This window comes from Podarcis filfolensis (assembly GCF_964270895.1).
Source record: "Podarcis filfolensis genome assembly, chromosome: 11".
NCBI classification, from domain to species: domain Eukaryota; kingdom Metazoa; phylum Chordata; class Lepidosauria; order Squamata; family Lacertidae; genus Podarcis; species Podarcis filfolensis.
In genome coordinates, this window is record NC_139613.1 from 40795491 (window position 1) to 40817401 (window position 21911).

General features: G+C 40.9%; 1 protein-coding gene across 3 annotated transcripts in view; it reads left to right on the forward strand.

Annotated features, from left to right (window-relative positions):
• Positions 1 to 21911, forward strand: part of FER (FER tyrosine kinase) — a 154088-nt gene that overhangs the window by 89723 nt on the left and 42454 nt on the right. For 2 of the 3 annotated variants that reach the window (XM_083576786.1, XM_083576787.1), the window contains exons 15-16: positions 3146 to 3261; positions 5697 to 5791. In XM_083576786.1, the coding sequence (XP_083432912.1) occupies positions 3146 to 3261; positions 5697 to 5791 (211 nt within the window). Of the gene's footprint in view, positions 1 to 3145; positions 3262 to 5696; positions 5792 to 17593; positions 17672 to 21911 lie in introns of those variants that run through there. The other variant, XM_083576788.1, reaches the window with a different exon arrangement.

A 21911-nucleotide genomic window follows, 5' to 3' on the forward strand; every position in this document is an offset into this window, starting at 1 on the left:
TCGAGAACACTGTCCAACCATCTCATCCTCTGCCGTCCCCTTCTCCTTGTGCCCTCCATCTTTCCCAACATCAGGGTCTTTTCCAGGGAGTCTTCTCTTCTCATGAGGTGGCCAAAGTATTGGAGCCTCAGCTTCAGGATCTGTCCTTCCAGTGATCACTCAGGGCTGATTTCCTTCAGAATGGATCGGTTTGATCTTTTTGTAGTCCATGGGACTCTCAAGAGTCTCCTCCAGCACCATAATTCAAAAGTATCAACTCTTCGACGATCATCCTTCTTTATGGTCCAGCTCTCACTTCCATACATCACTACTGGAAAAACCTTTACCTTACAGTTACATAAATATGGGATCTCTTGCTTTCTCCACTTGGGATGATCACACAACAGAACATGTGAGCCGAAGACCAGCTCATGATACCTCTCTGGATGTGGCCTTAGGAAGCTTATTTCATCTGAGTTAAGGGATGACTTACATTTTTTTTCCATTTTTATAGTTGAGCATCTCTGTTACAAGGAACACCCAAATGCCATAGCTAAAATAGAATTAAAACTTTTTTAAAAAACAACAACCCTAAAATAAAACAGCACAATATAGAAAACAAGAAACAACCTCATATTATATCGGCCTGCTAGAAATGTCAGCTGAAACAGCCATTTCCTCTCCACTTGTTGTGAACAGTTTTAGAAACTGAGATATGAAAGCTAGGAGCTAAATTGCACCTTAGTTGTGGGCACAACAACAGAATGTCTAGGCACGCTTTTTAAATAACAGGAGTACAAAGCTGAAAATGAATGAACTGCGGCTAAAATATTATGTTCGTTTTTCACATGGTCTAGTCATTCCCCTCCCCCTCCCCCTCCCCCTTAATATTCTTAAGAGGGTCTCTTCTCCAGTCTTCAGAGAGTAGCTGAAAGTGGGGAGGCAGAAAAAGGTCCTCCTTCCCAAACAGGACTGTCCCCTGACATCCATTCAAATAGATGATTGTCCTGTATGAAGTAGGACACATGGCCACCATAGCAGGACCTGACCTGTACGCTCCTGCTGGGATCCAGGGCTTCTTACATTCTTGCAGTGCTCGAAGGAGAGACATTTCTGTAGCTCCCAGGCCACTCAGGTCCCTTGACTACTGGGCCTAAGTTGTTAAAAAGAAGAAATTTAAAATAATCCACACCACCATGTTCTTTTCCTCAAAATACCGCCTCCTCAGTCTTGGACGAAACTGGATCATGTACCTCAAGGCTAGAATGGCTTAGATTAAAGTGATTTCACGGTGTGATTAAATTACTTCAAGTTGTGTTATTTCAGCTCCTCTACCTAATTATTCCATATCCTGTGGCAAATGTCAATAGAAGCAGGTCTACCAAACTTCCTGAACAACTTAGAAATCCAGTTATTTTTGTAAGTCCTATTTCTTCCTTCCTGTAGGACCATCAGCTACACCCAAGTATAAAGTGAAATGCGTAGGTATTGGATGAAGAGCAATTGACAGCTAAGCTGATAGCTCTTAAGATGTCATCCCCTCTACCCCCTGGCTATTCTGCAAAAAGTTATAACTGTCCAAGAAGCATCAGCCAAGGGAAATGACAGATGGACAATAATTCTGTTCCATTTGGTACAAACTATTAAGTAACCTTAATTTCAGCATTTTGCTAAATTATAAGAAATCAGGGCACACCTTCTGCCTTAATTTTTACTTGATAGCAGATTCCCCATCCCAGTTGCCACCAACAAAGAGAGGGGCATTTTAGACTTCTCAGCCCCTGCCTTGCCATTCATTTTAGTGGTAGCAGTATTGCCACTTACAACCCTTTATGTGTTATGTTTTAATTCTCTGTGGCACTTTTCAGTGAAAAAGACCCCCAAGGAGACTCTCAAAATGCAAAACCCACACAATAAAACACAATTTACAAAAGTTTAAGACAATATCTTAGTGGCATATTTACATGCCAATCCAAACACATCCTTTCATCTGCCTAAAAGCAAAATGGAGTTTCCCCAAAATGTCAAAGAAAGCAAAGCAACTTTCCTTGAGAGGGTCCCTACCTACGCTTTAGGCAGCCGCCTTCTAAGCAGCAGCTCCTTATGAGGAGCTGCTCCTTATGAGGGTTTGTACACAAGAGCAGATGGGAAAGCTCACCCCTGATGGCTCCAAACATACTCTGTCCCAGTAAATCACAACCCTTGCTCAAAACCTCCTTCTAGGCATCCTACTTATTGAGAATTCATCTTGAACCCTTTGCAGCAAGTTTGTAGGGAGGTTATTTGATATTGCATCAAGCAGTTATTCACACATTACATTGCCTTTTCTCATTATGTTTAGGAGAAATTCTGAGTGGGGTTTTTTTTGGGGGGGGGATAGATGGAAGTGGGTTTGTTGCACAAGTGTGCAACATGAACATGCCGGTATGTGCTTGAATCTCACCTACAAAACTGATGATCTGAAAGCAGCTGAAGTCTAAACAGAGGAGACCCTGATGGGAAGAGGGAGAGCAAAGAGGAGCGCTAGGATCCCCTAACTGAGGCTGGATTCCTCTCTTTTCTCCCACCATTAGGAGAAAATGTTTTTTTCTTCTTCTTCTTCCAATAAACAGAAGCTAGATGACTGGGGCTAGTCATATACTTCCCCCTCTGAAGTCATGAAAAGGATTTTGGGCTGGCTGCTATGCTTAGCTTCCTACAGAGGATGAAAAGTGATGATGGGAAGGGAAGAGGGGGCATTGCAAGGCAGATAAGCAGGTGCAGTGGGGGAAGAGACTGCCTTAATGAAGTGTGCTTCTCCCACTCTTGTGTCAAAATCTTTTGTGAAACATTGCTAAGTTGCTTTTTCCGTGGTAGATGACTGGATGGAGCGAAGTACAAAATTAATGGGGTGTTCAGTCTATAAGGCATTAAACATTCATTATATAAAGGCAGTGTTTGACTAAAGCCTTGAGCTTGATTTCATCGCCTTTTCAAAAATGTTAAAGTAACATTTCTTCCCATAAGTTAAAAAGGGAAGTATCTATTTCCTTAACCCATGTGCGAGCTTATATAAGCATATTGTTAACTGACACAGCTGTGATATTTTCTGCACAGTGGAACTTTATTTTGCTGAGGAATGCCATTAAGTTTGTTTACTGACAGTTTGTAATATCTGCAATTTCAGGGTAATTTTGGTGAAGTATATAAGGGAATATTGAAAGATAAAACTCCAGTTGCTGTAAAGACATGTAAAGAAGACCTTCCCCAGGAGCTGAAAATAAAGTTTTTATCAGAGGCCAGGTGAGTGGTATAAATGTGAATAAATGTGCACTTGGGATCCATTGCATACCTAAATTTAATGCAGTTCTAAAACAGGGAACAGTTCCTAGATTGTCTGAGACTAATCAATACTTTCCACTTCAAAATATATTTCAAATTAGCAGCAGTGGTGGAGGCCCTCCCTGAATTAATTCTCCCTGGAAGAAGTAAAATGTCATATGCAATCTGATATAATATCAAAGGTGAAAATAACCATCAACTGTTGATAGAAATTCCATATTGTGTAATATGCATACAATGGAAAACATTCCAAGTTAGATTATCTTACTGGGTCAATATTGTAGTAAGTGACATCAAGAAACTATTTTACCCTTACAAACAACTTGGACTACATGGAATAGGTTTTTCTTTTTCTTTTCTTTTTTTGCTAAGAAACCTGGAACTATAGCAGTTATTCATTATGAATTATTTACTGAGGCTCAATTGACATCTTACACTTTTTTGTGGTTTTGTGGTTTTTTTCTTCTTCTTTAAGGATAAACCACCTAGAAAACTATCTCAAAACAGTACTTGGCTGAAATATTATACAACCTTTAATGTTTCTCTAGGTTTAAACGCAGCCACAGTCTCCACAGTTGCGGTATAATAGTTAGGTAGCTGTTTGTGAGACTTGGGTTTCATATCCTTGCACAGTTTTGCAGAACAAACCTCCCAGGGCTACTGACAGGATAAAATGTGAATTTGAGCTGAGCCTTGCCTGTGGGAGAAGCAGTTGGTTGAGGTCTGCCTATTCCTCACAGTCTTGATATTTTTTTTTTTCAAATCTTTAGTGGTTTCATTTACATTCCTCCCTACCCCGCCCTGCCAAATCAAATGCGGAATGCATGGTATAAAGGACGGGATGGTGAACCTGCAGTCCTCCAGATGTTGTTGGACTACAGCTCCCATCAGCTCCACCCAGCACATCAATAGGGAGGACAAGAATTCGACAATGCTTGGAGAGCCACAGGTTCCCCATCCCTGGTATAAAGGTTCCATGTGCACTCAAGTACATTGGGGGTCAAGGAGGAACAGCCATGGACATCTAACCCAGTGCCACTCTTGGCCGCTCTGTATGCATAGAGCCCCAATGTTTTTGTTCCTTGGCAAGGCAAAAGTCCTCTGCCCTCCACCCAGGAATCCAACAGCCCAGCTCTTTCTGTGTGGATTGCATGTGCTTAGACTTCATGGTAAGAACAAGTGTGTGACTGGGTGGGGGGGTCTGTTAGGGGAGGAGAGCTCTGTAGAGGACAGAATCATAGAATTGTAGAGTTGGTATGTGGATGTGCTATGCTAGTGGCAGCACTCGCAAGCAGAAGAGGGGTGGGATGGATTGGGATATATACCTCTGTACTACTAGTGGATTTATTTGTCCATGCCATGAGGTATGGGAAGTATCAAGAGGTGCTTGAGTAGTGTGTGTAGCCTTGGGTCTGACGGAAGAGACGGAGGAACAATACCAGAACTTCAAAGAGCAAGGGAGAAGGCAAGCATTAAGGTAGTGCAAGAAAAGAGTAGCCATTTGGTAACTTGTACAAACTGCCGTGCTATATCCTGATGACGATTGACTCAAAAGGTTTTGAGCAATCTTCAGGTAGTAAATTGCTGCTTTCTAATACCAGCTTGAAGCCCTGTTCTCCTGGCTCTTGCAATCATGAGCTCTCCTAGCATTGGGGGTGGGGGGAGGCATAACTGTACACCTGGGCTTTCCAGAACTATATGAGGAGCTAGATCATGACACGGCTTGTTAATTTGTTAATGAGAACATCTCTTTGGAGCTTAAGTTGAAAATGAATCAGTGTAACTTCTCTGTTCACATCTTTAAAATGATTAAACATTTCTTCATGGAAATGTTCGAATGTCTTCCAGGATTTTCTGCCTATTCTGAAGTATTGGATATTTGCTTTCTGTCTATTTTTAATTGTACATACTTACGTCTGGTAGATGTTGATCAAAATAAATGGCACTCTAGCCCTATCACTTGCATGGTGGGGTAACTTAAGTCTAAAGGGGACTATAGAGTCTCAACTTTAGCCCCACCCCTTTGTCACACTGCCCCTTACAGCTTCCCATATGTTCAGGGCAGATGTGTATTTTCCTGTTTGCTTAAATTGTGCTATGGTTGTGTTTAATTTTTTTTAAAGTTACCCTGGGATTCTTTATGTGAAACGTATTGGATAAAGTAAATGAATACATGCTCATGATCCCCGTTCATGTGTGTTGTCACTGATAAGAGCTTTAGTTTTATCATCTTTCTTAGTGAGAGGTGGTTTCAGTTGTACAATGTGATTCTTTTCGTGTTTACTGAAACTCATCTGACTTTATTTTAGTCATGTAGGTGCTCAGTAACTTTTTTCTACATAACTGAAATCAAGTTGATACAATAACATGATAAAACCTTTGTACCCCTTTTTCAGAATACTCAAACAGTATGACCATCCGAATGTGGTAAAGCTTATAGGAGTTTGCACTCAAAGGCAACCTATATATATCGTTATGGAGCTTGTTCCAGGTAATGTGTTCATTTATTCTTATAGCATTCTTGTAGTACCCAGGTTTCTAATCTTCCCCATTTGTTTGGATATACTCATTGTCCTTCCTCTGCATCTTCTCAGTTTAAATAATCTGCTCTTTAGAGACAGAAAGGTCTCTGATATCCGCACACTATTTCAGAATCAAAGAATAATTTTGTTTTTACCAGCAGGTGGAGACAGTATCAAAGTCATAACTCGTAGGCACATCCCATTGTAAATCAGTATGAATCATGGGAATATGTGCAATCTGCTATTCCATGTTCATTCCACATACTGAATACATATGTGAAGAGCAAAAAGTAAAAGTCTTATTCTATAATATTAAATTAATCAGTAATTCAGTACCTCACTTTCACTTAAAAGGAACAGGGAAGTTCTCCATTAGGGTTAGGCTACATACTGAACCTGTGTTCCCTGAGCTGTTCCTGGACTCCAGCTCCCATCAGTCCCAAGCAAGAAGGTTAATGGTCAAGGATACTGGAGTTGTAGTTGAGCAGCACCTGGGCTACATCCCCATCCCTCGGCTTACATGTATTTTCAATGCTTTTGGTGCACGCATATTGTTGACTAGTTTAACTAGTCTATTTTTTTCTTCAAAGTTTCCCCCCTCACTTTGAGTTACAGGTGAGGAGGTGTTGTCACTGGAAGCAAGGTCAGTTGCTTTCTGTCTCATAATCTTTGCTGAACCTCGTGCCCCTTTTGCTAACAAAAATATATTTTTGGAGAGAGAACTGTGGAGAATATGCTGTTGCCATATCACTCACAAGATTAATATTCCATATGGTTCCTGAGTGCAAAACCAGGGTGGAATTATAACACGGGGTAAGTGTTTCTACCAAAGGTGAGGAACTCATGGGCCTTCAGATGTTGCTGGACTCCCAACTCCTATCAGGCCCAGCCAGCATGGCCAATGGTCAGGGATTATGGGAAATTTTGTCCAACATCATCCAGAGGCCCTGGGTTCCTGGTTTATACAATTTGGATGTATCAATCTTGAGTTGACTTTTTTTAAAGGGTTAATCTAGTTTTTTATGTTTTGTTCTCCATGGTGTACCATGACCAAAGCAGCTCATGATCAATACCAAAATACAGCATCATAAACAAGGAGTTCATAACAAAACATATCAAGCAAATTCAAATAGGACAAAGTCAAGTACTCAGATTCTGTACTATTATGAATGATACTTTTAAATACAAAGGCACAATAAGAATGAATGGTTTGTGAAAAAAAGAGAAAAAGTTAACCCAGTGTTTGCTACTACAGTAGTTGCAAGTCTTGCCTCAACAGCCCAGTTTATATAACAGTCTGGCATGTCTGGGGCTGGGCTTCTCACCAGGCTGCATGGCTTGCAGCTGGCTCCTTCATTTCTCCTCTAAGAGTGCAGCATTAAAAGAGAAAAGGCTGCCCTGCACCAAGAGCAGCGAGATGTTAGACCTTAATGACATTTGTATTTTTATCTCATCCCACTAGTGTAAATAGTCTGGTAGTAAAAAGATCTGAAGAACTCGCAGAAGCCTGGAGGGCAGCATGAGAGCTAGCCACCTTGTCGCTTCCAGTTTATATGATATTATTCCTATGGCAATGAAGCATCTGCCTTTGATTGGCTAAGGTGGTATGGTGACCTGGAATGTTCATCTTGCAGTCCAGCTCCTGTGTTAAGAAACGTTTTCAATTAGGCTGGATTAAATGCTTCGGCAGGGGCTGGTTGTGGAATGGAAAATGTCCCAGTGTGCAGAGAAGCCAAGGAGAAGCTCAGAGAAAAGGAGGCTAGAGGAAGGATGCATAGTTGGATTTGGGCTTAGAAGGGGAAGGGGAAGGGCAGAGGAATAAAGCAACTTAGGCAAAAGGGAGCTACAGTAATGAGACTAGGAAAAAGGAACCCTCTTTGGGCCACATGGTGTGGAGGAGCTGAATGATGTGAGAGTGAGTGCTAGGTAATTTGCTTAAGAAACATGGAGGGCAAGGGAAGTGGTTGCTTGGTCTAGAGCCTTGAGAAGGGAATTGTGCCAGGCATGGCTTCTGCTGTCACTGCAGCATTGTGACTTGACTTTCTTAAGGGTGCAACAGCTGGACCCAAAAAGCAGGAGGCAGGGCTGGATTTCACGTACTGAAACCCAGCATTCCCCAACCTTGTGCCCTTAAGATGTTTTGGACTATAATCCCCAAGAGTTCCAGCTGGCTTTGGCAATCCTCTGGGGTGATGGGAGTTGTAGTCCAAAAAAAAAAAACATTGCAGAAGGGTGGGATGGAGACTGGTAAAAAGTGTTAAAGCCAAGAGGCAGGCAGCAAGATCAGAGTTAAAATAGAACAAGCCAAGGTTAGGAGCAGGGAGGCCTGAGGAAGAGTCTCAGGAATCAAGGTGACAACAGGGCACAGAAGGAAAACATGCACTTGCATCCAAGAAATCAGATAGAAACCTGGAACTGGAGTAAGAGTTGAACAAGGCATGCCTAGCAGAGTTAACCAGAAAGCAGCAACTCCCAGGACTGTAATTGCTTCCACGAGCACGGCGAGGGGTGGGGGTCAGGAAGCAGTTGCTCAGGTTTCAGTCCTATGTAGCTGAAATGATAACTCAGCAGCCATTTTTCTCTAAACACGACACTTCTCAGCCAGTGTGACTTCAATTGTTTCTGCCCTCAACTCTGTTTAGGATCATGAGCACATGGCTGCTTTGTTTGTGGCACATGTTTCTCCTTGCCCACTCCCTTCTCTTATTGGTGACAAATAGATATTCTCAGCCTTTTTTTCTGTAAGTAGAAGCTTCCATTTTGCCCATGGCAGCAATCATAAATGTGGTTTGAAAGATGCCAAGCAAAGTTCTACTCATAGCAAGTGATTCAGATGATCTGTCAGGAGTTGCAGTGGCAAGGAACTGCCACAAGCAGAGTAGTCCTATAAGGTCATAAATACAGCTGAGGTATCCGTCTGAGCTGGGGGACTCATGACACAATTTCAATGTTTTTTCTTTATTATAATGTGCTCAAAGAAGTACTTAATTTAAGGTGGACTGGGCAGAAAAAAAGTATTCTTGAAAGGATGAAGAAGTGGGCATACCCTTAATAAAATATTTTAGGGTATGTATTTTGAAACCATTTTTCTGCCTTCTGTGCCCTTTAGCTGGGAACCAATCACATAATACTGTTTTTAATTTGTAGCTTTTAAATGTGTATGGTTTTCATATGGTTTAATATAGATGCAGCCCCTACTGAATCACTGGTTTGTTTTTTAGTGTCAGCATATAACTGCAAAATTCATGCCAGTGTGCTTTTTATAGCTTTAATATTTCAAAGCTTATTCCTTTTGATTTCATCCATCAAAATATTGCTGATACAGCATTAGTCATGAATACTTTAAAATAGTGTTCCATAATGCTTTGTTTGGTTGCTCTAATGTTTCGTTTGGTGCCTAATATTCCAAAACAAATGAGGATGGGAGAGCATAATCTGACCACTTATTATCATGGTGAATAATCATTAATTGTTTGAAATGGGAGCCAGATATTTCAATTTGCACATTGCATAAGTTCAAAGCCTGTTAGCATACTCCATAAGAAACTGTTGACATTTTTATCGTTCTCCTCTGGCTAGGCTATTGTATATTATACCACTACTTATTTTTTGTGTGAGGCTATACAGTAAAAAAGGCTGAACTAAAAGAAAAAAATACCTTCTCCAATTTGAGAGCTGCTTCTTGTTTCTTTTCCTTTCTAAAAATATACAAAGCCAGAACTAATGGAATCATAGTACTAGCAGTTTCTGCAGCAAACAAGGGAGAGAAAACTTTATTCCAAATGTAATTCTTCTGTCTTGGCACCCATGCCACAGGTTTAGGAAGAGGTGAATGCCCCCAGGTAGGTCTAGGAATACCCCCGGTCTGAATCCCTGGAGAGACTCTGTTGATCAGTGTAGACAATACTGAGCCACATGGACTAATGGGTGGTAGAAGGCAGCTTTTCTGTGTTTGCTGAGCTCCTCTTCCAGTTTGTCACCTAATGATGGTAGCCACCATTATGTTCAAGCAGCCCTCCTGGCCTTCCTATCAAGAGTTGCTACAAGCCCTAGAACATTTTGACATCATAGCAGTTGAAACAGTGGTTGGGGAATCTTCCCCTTTTTACATACGCATGCAGAGGTCCCCATTTGTCTCAGTACCGTGTTCTCCATCACCGCTTCTGCTGTCTCATACTTCCATCACTTGTTTTCTAGCCCCCTCCTGCTTCTCACACCTCTCTCCTTTTTGTCCTCATATCAATGACATTGGACCTTCACTCCAGCCTTTTTCTCCCAGTTCCAACTTCCACATCTCTGTGCTTCCTCAACCCTCCTCATATCTTCCATGTCATCACTGCAGTTTAGCCAACCTCTGGAAGGAAACTTGCAGACTCACAGGCAAGTGCCTTAAACTAAAGCCTTTCAGCTTATGTGTGCTCATATCTGTGCTCATATATTCCACACTATTTGGAGTCTCGGTAGTTGAACTGAGCTGAAATAGTTTTTTGGGGTGTATTATTGGGCAGAGGTGCTAGATTTTGGCCAGATCCCTATGAACTTCGAGCTTGCAAGCAATGTGGAAGCCAAGTGTTCTATCAAGTGTTCTGATAAAAGTGCTTTAATGTAGTATGAAATGGGTATACAGAATTGTTCAATTATGCCTAAAAAGTGCCTAGTGTTACATAACACCCAGAACAAGGTGGCTTCCCAGCAATCCTGCAGAAGAGAGGATTGTAATTGTCTTGTGCCTTCAGTCATTGAGGGGTCAGTGACAGTTTCTGCTGGAGTGCATTCTCACTGTGGGTTTTATGTAAAATATTTCCCAAGAGAAACAGATGGGAAATATTTTACACAGAAACGTGCTGGAGTTGCCATAAAATTTACTTCCTTCCTTCCTTCCTTTCTCTCTCTCTCTCTCTCTCTCTCTCTCTCTCTCTCTCTCTCTCTCTCTCTTCTCTCTCTCTCTCTCTCTCATTAGAAATAGATCAGCATCACCAGTTCAGTGATGAGATTGCTACCTGTCTTGGTGGTGCCAATATTGGGCCAACCCAGGTACACCATTCTTTGCCTATTAGTCCAGGTTAAGCATACCCAACTCCCTCAACCATTGCTCATAAGGCTTGGTTTCCATATCCTTGATCATCTTGCTCACCCTCTGTCTTCTCACAAGACAGAGAAACCAGTAAGAGAACACTTGAGTCTCCCAGGACAATCTATACAAGATCTCAAAGTAGCTGTCTTATTACAAAAGAATTTCAGAAATAGACTGGAAAGAGAAATTGCTGAATTGCAACTTATTACCAAACTTAAAACCATGGAGAAACCTGGTCTGAATAAAGACATTGGATTCTTATCTCATTATACATGATAAAGCTATTTTTAGCCATCTTACCCCTTGCTTTTTCCTATAAGACCAATTGCAGTCATTAAAAGTCGTCAACAGGTTTACCACACCTATCAGCCAATCACCCATTCCCACCACCCTTCTGAGTAATATCCCTCCCCGCCCTCTCACTATATATAAGGGTCTGGTGACTTCTATTTCAGTGTATCTGAAGAAGTGTGCATGCACACGAAAGCTCATGCCAAGAACTAACTTAGTTGGTCTCTAAGGTGCTACTGGAAGGAATTTTTTTATTTTGTTTCGATTACGGCAGACCAACATGGCTACCTACCTGTAACTATATTCTCAGAGTATTAGACTCGGACGACTCAGCTTCTCAACAGTGTTGCTATTTGACTCATGGTAGTGATAGCACTTTGCAATAGTTTTCACCAAGTAAGGCTGCCCATTGTGCAGTTGTACTTCTTTGGGTGCATGAAAGTGAAAGAGAATATAGTGATAAGACCCGCTTCCCCTTTCTGGGTTCATGTAAACATTGCAAATTACTTGCTTCAGCAGTCTTAGCTAGAGTCTGTACCTGCAGTCTTCTCAAGATCCAGACACATTAGTTAAAATATACCCTTGTGTAGACAAACTACGCTTGGGTTGCTTAGAGCTACTGAAGTCATTTTTGAACCTCTTCAGGCTCATGATACTGTTGAACTTGGATACTGCCTTTTCTCCTATCATTCCTCCCTTCTGTCTGCAGCAGATTGCCTCCAGACCCAGCTGCTTTGGAAAATGTCATTATGTTAATAGCAATGGCTTTGAGGTTTTCAATACACAAATGATGAGGGTAGAAGAAGTTACTGCTTTACCAGATTTCTATAACACCGCTGTTGGATTCCATGTTAGTGGCATTCTTTATATTTTGGACAAGTGAGGAAAGAAGCAGCAGGGAGTATTAAGTATTTGGTGAGGAGAGAGAAAATTCCCCAGCAGCCTTTATTCTCTGTGCATTCTTGCTCGGATACCTGTGGTGGAAATTGATTAGTGCCTATCCAGCCCTCTAGATATCGAAGCTAATGGTCTAATATTTCTCTGTCTCACCCACATGCACACTGAATTCAGGCTCTCTTCTGTGAAGCAATAAGAGGATAACTTTGTTTACCATTTCAGTTATGAGGTGCAAAAATAACAAAAAACGAAAAAACCAAACACCTTGGGTATCACAGGCTAACTGCTGGACTGTTGTCCTCATGAGCTAAGTTAATATCGCAGCTAAGTGGAGTTGCTGACAGAGATTTAGAGTTTAAAATGACTTTCTCCCAAGAGAAAGATCTCAGTGTTGTTGGTTTTTTTTAAAAAAATAATAATTCATTAAGAGTAAATACAGTAATCCAGGGGCTGATTCAATTCCCTATTCCTGTCTTGAGTCATAGTTCACAGAGCAAAATGGAGAGAGATGTTCCATTGGGTGTCATTTCCCTGCAAGTGATGCCAGAGCCTACAAGCCTATTAAGGGAATACAGGGGCACTAAAATATAGATGTTATTGCTCTGACAGACAAATGGTACTGGCTGTTGCATGCATCGACTCACTCGTTTTTCTTAGAAAGGAGGTTGCCGTATGAGTTGGCACCGAAAATATCATTTGAAAATGTTTTTGCAATGTTCTGTAGCTCTGCAATAATAAGGCACTAAAATGCCACATTTCTCAGGCCTGCTTTAGCTAACTAAGCAATACTTATTATGTGAAGGACAAAAATACCCTCACACAAAGACAAAAGACACGAATGGCAACACAAATAATCTCCCCACCCCCTCAGGTATGTAGCCGAGTCACAATTTCAGCACTTGGAGACTAGAGAGCAGTAGAATTTCATATTCCTGTCTGGAAAGAAATGTATGATCCTGCTGAGAGAGATTTTCTTTGTGCTTTGTCAAAGAAAACTACTGGTCAGGCAGTACATGAGAAGAGGACTCTGGAGCATTTTTAGCACATTATTTGTTTCAAATACACAGTTATCTGTTCTAGCTAGGCAGAGTAAAATTCCATGAATCATTGTACCATTTGTCAGAATGTTGAAAAGACACACTTAACCCATCAAGCAGAATGAAACGTGGGAAGTGTTCTCAGGAAAATGGAAAGCTTAGTTGGAACAATATTAAGATGTGCTTCTGTTCAGAAAGTGTTGATTATGGAATACTTAGAAGTAGCTATCACGTGTTTTCTAGAAACCTGGCTTGTTCCCATCAATGGGATATAGCTTTTAGAACAATGTTCATTTGATTTTCTACAGTTTTATTCAGAAGCAATCCTGTCTTTAAGGACAGGCAGTTATAATCTTATGGATGGTAGCTTTGCCCCATTGGCTGCTTAGATCTTGTATTTCTCATGATATGATATCTGATTAATTCCTTAATGTTGTCACTTGCTGTGGGCTTGCCATGTACCTGGGATTTCAAAAGAATGGGAATACAGCACACTTGACTCTTGGATAGGTCAATGCAATGTTACTGTGTGTGATAACTGAGATGTTAGCTGATGTTAACTGAGATGAGATGTGACTCTCGTTGCAATTTATTATGCTGCTATATCATAGTTTACATGGCAAAATAGGGACTGTGTTTTATTAAGATTAGGCTCCAAAGACTGCACACAATTTTGTATTCTAAATACTCAGATTTTTAGGCAACTACGTTTTATCTCCATAACTTAGGTAAAGGGACCCCTGACCATTAGGTCCAGTCATGACCGACTCTGGGGTTGTGGCGCTCATCTCGCTTTATTGGCTGAGGGAGCCTGGCGTACAGCTTCCGGGTCATGTGGCCAGCATGACTAAGCCGCTTCTGGTGAACCAGAGCAGCGCATGAAAACGCCGTTTACCTTCCCGCCGGAGCGGTACCTATTTATCTACTTGCACTTTGACATGCTTTCGAGCTGCTAGGTTGGCAGGAGCCAGGGACCGAGGAACAGGAGCTCACCCCATCGCGGGGATTTGGACCGCCGACCTTCTGATTGGCAAGTCCTAGGCTCTGTGGTTTAACCCACAGTGCCACCCGTGTCCCTTAGTGCTTTTCAGATTCTCTGCTTTTTGAAATCACTTTCTCCATTGACTTGCCTGCTGAAGAAGCCTCTGAATGTCATGCACTTTCTGGGTCTTGTGCACACCCAGTTCATGCAGGATGCACACCAGGTCTTTTAGGTCTTCCGTTGACCCACATCAGCCAGGAACATTGCTAAGATCACATCCAACACTCCCCCTTGAATTGGAAGATGAGTAGTGTTCATCCTGTCTTTTAGGGAAAACTCATCTGCCATTAGTGATATTTTCATTGAGAGACCCCTGAAAAGCTTCCAAGAGCCTTAGAAAAATGATTTGAAAATGCTGATTTTGTCATTCGTCTATGTTGCAGTACAAGAATCACAATGATAAGCGTCAATACGTGGAGTTGGAAGTAATCAGTGTTTTTTTATCTTTTCCCCACACCTGAGCTTTGGTTGTGAGCTTTCACACCTTTACTGAGATTTCATCGTAGAACCCTTTTTCCCAATGAAAAAACATGTCCTCTTTCCTAGAGTCAACCTCCATACTGCTTCTTAGGCAATAGCTCAGTGGGACCTTCAGTTTTAATTAACCTGTACCTTGGGGTTAAACCAGAGCTGGTTGACATTTTTCAGTACAAGTTAAAGATTTTACACATAAACAGGGAAGTTTGGTATATTTGTTTTAGCATATAGGCTATATGACCAAAACAACTTACAGTAAATTCCAAAGCAAGGTAATATTAGCAGTTAGTGCAAAGCTAGGCTTTTGTATGGTCACTGTGAGAACAGGTTACTGGACTAGATGGGCCTTTGGCCTGATCCAGCAGGGCTTTTCTTATGCTTGTGACTTTCAGCAAGACAACACCATTAGTCCACAGAACAAACAACAACACATACCTAACAGATTTAAACCTAATTTCCAGTCGTTTCCCCCCGGCAACTCAACATGTTTGACCAAGCCAGTCATTTTTTAAAAACTCCAAAATGCATTCAAAGTACTGGCATATAAAGATTATCCTACTTTTTTTACTCCTGTTTTCTTTTGCAAAATTGTTAAACAGATTTCCTTCATATTTTCTACTTAACATTGCCTTAAATTACTTTATACTTTCCTTCCTCTGGACAGACAGCTGTGTTCCCTAAAAATATGTAAAATTCAAAAGGCTCTACTTGTGTGTGTGTTTTTAACAGTGATTTTGTGAGTTTTGAAGACCTTTTGTTGCATTCCCTTATGTTTGTGCAAACAGAATTTTGCCAAATGGCAAATTTATATTAAGGCTAACTTTGGAGCAGACATTCGATCAATACTAGAGGAATAAAACATGCCATTTGGAGGAAAGCAATTTTTTCATCACATCTAAACTTGATTGTTTTGGGTATGATGTGGCATATACTTAGCTTTTTATAATTAGCTGGGAAATTATACTTAAATAACATTGCAATACAACATGCTTTTCAGTGTTATGTAACTTTAAAAATTGATTGAAGGTAAATGTAAAAATGATTATCAACACGGAGGGCATTCTAAATTGCCTTGTAGGCTCTTTCCCTCCAGAAAACTAGAAACACTTTGAATGAGTGAAACTCCTTAATAGAAGGTTCTGCTCATAAAGTAAGAGAATTCTTAGTAATTTCAATAGTGCTGAAAAAGCAGTATTCGCTGTAATCGATAAATTCATTAGGCACAGTTTAACAATACAGTTTAATCTTGCTCTACTTAGGAGTTCTCACTTGGTAAAGGTTACTCAACACTTACATTAGAAGCAAACGATAGCCTGCCTGTTTTCTTTAGTTTAACTGATACCTTCAGTAAATGTTGAGTTTTGAGAAACGATAGCATTTGTATTTGTTAGCAGACCTTAAAGGCCAGAATTAGTTTTTAAAATGAGAAGTTTTAACACTATATTTTTTAGGCTGCTGCCTAAGTGATGGAGCATGTTTACTCACTTCTTTAAAGAGAATCAGGCATATCCCTTGAAGTGCCAGTAGGCATAGTTCATGTAATACACATACTCTCAGTTCTAACTAAAGGTTTTTGTAGTGGGGAGAAGAATGTCAGGGTTAATTCCTTTGACTCTTTTGCACATATAATCTACTGTCATATCCCAATCCAATGCAAGATCCCACAGAGAAAGAGGCAAAGCTGGTTAGAAGTTGTGGGACCACAGATAGCTCCAAGTGAGCAATTTGCTCCAACAAAGGTTGAGAAGAGGAATGAACCGGTTTAAGTTACTGCTCTCGGTCTACCTCTAAGGCTCCACCTGTTTGGGACTAGCTTTAGATTTGTGACAAGTCACCATCATTACATGTGTAAGACCCATTGGTGACAGTTAAAGGCAGAGCTGGCCCAGCTTGTAGGTCAGGGTGAGGCCCCCCCCAATGGTTCTCCTGCAGGTGCCCCTTCCCTTTCACCTCTGCCAGTGGTGGAGAAGCACCGCCAGCGGCAGTGCTGATTTTGGGTAAGATCACACTTATTTTGAGCAAGACTTTGCCTGAAAATCCAATGAGATTCCATGGAGCAAGTGAGGTCTAGAATACTTTCCTTGCATCCAGAGATCCCCTGTGCAAACAGAAATAAAACCTCTCATGCAGGGATCCCCCCCTTTTCTTTTTGTTGAATCCCTTTCCTTCTGCATTCCTCCTCACATGCAAACACATTATGTTGCCAACAGACCGCCAAGCATTGGAAACAGATTTTTCAGGGGCCTGCTGTGGGAAGGGGGAGGCAACACAGCCCTTTCCGTGTATAGAGCTCTGCGCATGGGAGATAGGATGCAAGCCATTGAATCCAGTTTGCAATAGATGTTATTAGTTTCTTGTTATCAAGTTACTTAGCCGTATTTCAGAAACAATATAGATTGTTATTCTGTATAAATGGGCTATTTCAAATCCTTACTGCTTGCTGTTATATTGTAAATGGTATCTTCACAACATGTATTCCAAATAAATGTAACATGATGGCAATATGAAGGCTTGTTTTTCAAAAGGAGGTAAAGAAATTTGCACAGCTAGAGATATGAACTGAAAGAGCTGGAGTGAAATCCTCTTAGCATAGCTTTGAAGTATTTATGTGGTCTGTGCCTTATGAAGATGAATTACTGGGATTTTTCTACAAATGCTATAAATGTGTGAATTTACCAGTGGAATAATCCCTTGTTTGTTAAAGGGTTGGCAATTAGGTGTTAATTCACATCCTAGACATGAACATTATAAGGGTCTAAAAGGAATTGGCACTATGTCTTATACTTGGCACTTTAGTCATGTAAATTACCTGTTTACATCCATAAATAATGCCACATCATGACTGAATAGAACAAATAACATTTTGCATATCCTAATATAAATGAAATCATGTTTTAAGATAATAAAGTAAACATAGAAGGAACCCTGATAAACTATTTCTTTACTTTTTTAGATTGCCCCCTATATCAACGCTTAAGAATAAAACATTTTCTGTGCATCCTATAAAACAGTATTTTCTTGAGGCATTTATGCTGCAAAGTGAAGGATGGCCTGAAATGAAATAGTGAAGCATCTACAATGTGATGCAATAAGGCTACATATGATAGAGAGAAAATTCTGCTCCATTAATTTAATAAATTCAACCTAGAAAATTATCTCATCTGCTTTCCTGATTTTTCTGCCCCACCAGCACCTCCATGCTCCTCTTCTGATACAGGTCCTCTGCCTTTTGGTTATAAAGCCAGACAAAGAGCATTATTGGGCTGGTAGCTATGTTACCATGGTAGATTTCTATACAGTCTTTCTCATCAGTGATTCTCCACTGTTGCTTCTCCTGGACCCAGAAACAGCTGCAATTGGTCAGGAAGCTGCTGTTCATGTCACAATAAGAATACATTCGATGGCAGCTTTTTTTGCTGATACTACCATGCCTGAATCCAGGAGCTCGGGCAAGTTGTAGATCTGTTCTTTCACCTGCAAATAAAATGACCATAGTAACTGATTCTTTGCACTGTTCCTTTAGGCCAGTGGTTCCCAATTAGCTAAGTGCTGCAGACTCTCTGTTTTTCTAAAGTCAAGCCATGGACCCCCTACTTTTGATATCTCTATGGAAGTTTTTGTTATGTGAATGGTGCCATGGGCCCCCTGGGTGGGTTATGTGGATCTCCTGGGGTCCATGAACCACCAGTTGGGAGCCCCACTGCTTTAGGGCGATAAGAGCCCAAGGGAAGAAGTACTGATTTCATGGGCACACACAGCTCACTGTCTCTCTCACAACAACAGTAAATTGATCTTATGGCACATTGACATGGAGAGCCATTCATGTCCAGCTGGTGTTGGCCATCTGTACATGTGGATTTCCTCCTAGTCTGGTATCAGTACATTCCTAGGAGCAGTTAACTCTGCATTAAGGAAAGTATTTCCTTCCCTCCTGTATCAGAAAATGTGGCAGAAATGTGGTTTCTTTATTATGAATTACTGACAAAAATATTTTTTGTAATGCTAAATTCTTTATCAGCTGTTATAAAGTTCACACATTAAGAATTTCCCCCTTATGCTGGCATTTTTTTAGAAGACTCCAGCTGATAGTGCTTTCCATACAAGTAGCAGAGTTTGCAATGTTGGCAGTGTAGGGCGGGGGGAGAGCCAAATGTGTGTAAACAGTTTGCTGTGCTGTTTTGGTGCTGTCTTCAGCTGTGTTCATAAATGTAAAAGAAAACTTGATTTTTATGTGCTTGTTGAACCCTGTGTTCCTGTGAAATAGTTTAAAAAGAGGATTCTCAGCTAATGTTACAGTGGCTATTCTCCCTACCCCCCTTTTCAGTTAAATTATATTGTTTTGAGTGCAACTTAAAAGAAGACTATGCAGGTAAAGGTAAAGGACCCCATGACAGTTAAGTCCAGTCAAAGGTGACTATGGGGTTGTGGTGTTCCTCTTGCTTTCAGGCCGAGGCAGCTGGCATTTGTCCACAGACAGTTTTCCGGGTCATGTGGCCAGCATGACTAAACCACTACTGGCACACACAGGATGTGACGAGTGCCAGAGCACACCGAAACACCATTTACCTTCCCATCACAGCGGTACCTATTTATCTACTTGCACTGGTGTGCTTTCAAACTGCTAGGTTGGCAGGAGCTGGGACAGAGCAACGGGAGCTCACCCCGTTGCGGGGATTTGAACCACTGACCTTCCGATCAGCAAGCCCAAGAGGCTCAGTGGTTTAGACCACAGCTCCACCTGCGTCCTTTCCCTTTACCTATGCAGATAGTTTAGCTGGCCACTTGCATGATTGTCCTTGGCTGAGGATGCAGAAATTGTACAGAGCAAGTGACCCCGGGACAAGTTGCAACCATGGGGAGCAATTTTTTGTTAGGCTTTCCACTCCTGCTGCAGTCTTTTCAGGCAACAGAAATCTACGAGACATGCACAACAATCAACATTGTACTCAATATTCTAAAAAGGGGCACATCTTACTTATTGATCACTCGTCTTTAAGGCACCGTGCCACTCTTAACAAAACCCAATTGGTGTATGCTCAGAGGTGCTTGTGTTTCCCTGACTTCTGGGAATTGTTTAGAAATCTCAAGCAGTTCCTTATGTATTAAAGGGTTAACTAAGCACACAGAAAGAGATGGATGGGGCATCCATCTTTTTTCTCCTTTTTTCCTATGTTTTTGGCGGTTCTCATTTTTATATGTAATCTGCCTTGAGTCCCATCAGGGAAACAGGTGAGGTATAAATAAATATATAACAGCAGCGACATAGGAAGCTGCCATACTGAGCCAGGCAATTGGTCCATGTAGCTCAATGTTGTCTACACTGGCCAACAGTGTTTCTCCAGGGTTAATTCATTCATGACATTCCCAGTCCATCCTGAAATTCCCAGGGATTGAATATGGGGCCATAAAATGAAATGACTGACTATAGCACTTACTAAACAGAAATCCTAAAGTAGCCACTTCAGCACATATTAGAACATCATTTTCAGGCTAAGCCTGTGTTCAGTTAGTAGAAGACAGAATTACTCTGGGCTATCAAGCCAAAGACGAGGTATTACCAAAATACTGATATATCTCTGTTGGGTGCCAGCAAGAGGGTATGAAGGGGAGAGGAGTTGGAACCAGCCAATCAGGCGAGAATGCTTCCCACCCCACACTCCTGGACATCTGAGAGACATACACAGGGGAACTGCTGGCCTATTAAGATGGGGGGGGGAGTGTGAATCACATCACCCTTCTCTTGATTCTCTGCTGGATGGAAAGAGAGATCACTTTATCTGCTCAGAAGAGAAAATACAACACAGTGGTGACATGTCATCTTGCTTAGGAGATTATGGCTGTGAAGGCTTTTCAGACGGAAATATGGAGTTCAGGAGGAGTGGGGTCTGCCTGTTTGTTACGGTATATAAACATTTTTCCAAACAGACATATTTTAGCTAGATTTTGGTTTTAACTTCATTTAATTGGTAAGGAAGTGGAGTATAAATATTTTAAATAAATGAAATGCCTTGCTTCCTCACCATTAAAGTAAAATCTCTTTCCATCTCTTTTAAAGCAAGAACATACCAGTTGTTTTGAGATCCCTGATGACTTAGGAGCTTTCATAACAAGACTTCTCGTCCCTGACTTGTGTTCACACTTCGTTGAAATTTATCCTCTTTTAGCTTGACACTGTTTGCAGGAATAGTGTTCAGTTTTAATTAAAACACTTGACTCCACTTTAAACCATAATATTCAACCCCTCTAGTGCTTTGCCCACCTTTCCCTCGAAATGTAATTTTCTACGGTTGTCTGTTCTGGGGATTTGGCTCTGTGTTTCTACTTTGCAGCTGATTTTATTTTTAATGTCTGTTTTTTATTGAAACAAGACACTTGTTTTAAAGCAAGCTATGTGTTTTGGGGAAAACATCTCTCTTGATAAGTCATAGTTCGTTAGAAACTAATCTTAACCTATGGTTTCCTAAAGGGATTGGGGAAAAGTTGAACATAACAAGATTTGCATTTTATTCTTTCATTTTTGTTCCCTCAAATATTCTAGCTGTGGTATTGAACAAATAAATTGTAGTCTCTGCTGAAAAGTGTTTTGAAATGGAATAAACAACTGGATACAGATACCTTTCAAAATAAATGGGAAAATAGAGGAAGCACAGTTGGTTTTAATGGCTATGGATCTAGCATTGTCTGCTTCTCTCCCTTATTATAATAGTGATTTTTAATAGACCAAGGATCTGGCTTTGTCTGTTACCTCCTTATTAATTATCAGTGTTATAATTGTAAGTACGGAAACACTACTCATAGCCATGTCTTGTGTACATTCCTGATTTAGTGAAGTTACTAAAAAATAGATTTATAGGGTGGTAGCCATATTAGTCTGTTGCAAGAAGAAGAGACACAACAATTTGTTACAGCCCAACACATTGCAGATCAGAGTCTGCTTCTTCAAATGGATACATCAAATCTTATATACTATTAAAATTATAGGTTTTTAAGGTACCATAGAACTTTGTTTTTGAAAAGTTGTTGATTAGGGTTGCCAGACTGCCAGGGCCCGACCTGCAGTCTCCAGATTTGCCTGCCTACAGTAGGTGACAGCAGGAGGGCCTGAATCTCCAGGTGGGCAAGAACACCTTTTAAAAAATGTTTTCATTAAGAAGAGTATGTGTGCAGCTTGCAAGCTTCATCCTGGCAGGAGCTGGCTGCATATTATTGCATATATTCTCTGCCCTCCTCCCCCTCTCCCAGTCACAGTTCTGTCTCCAGGGCTCAGTTGT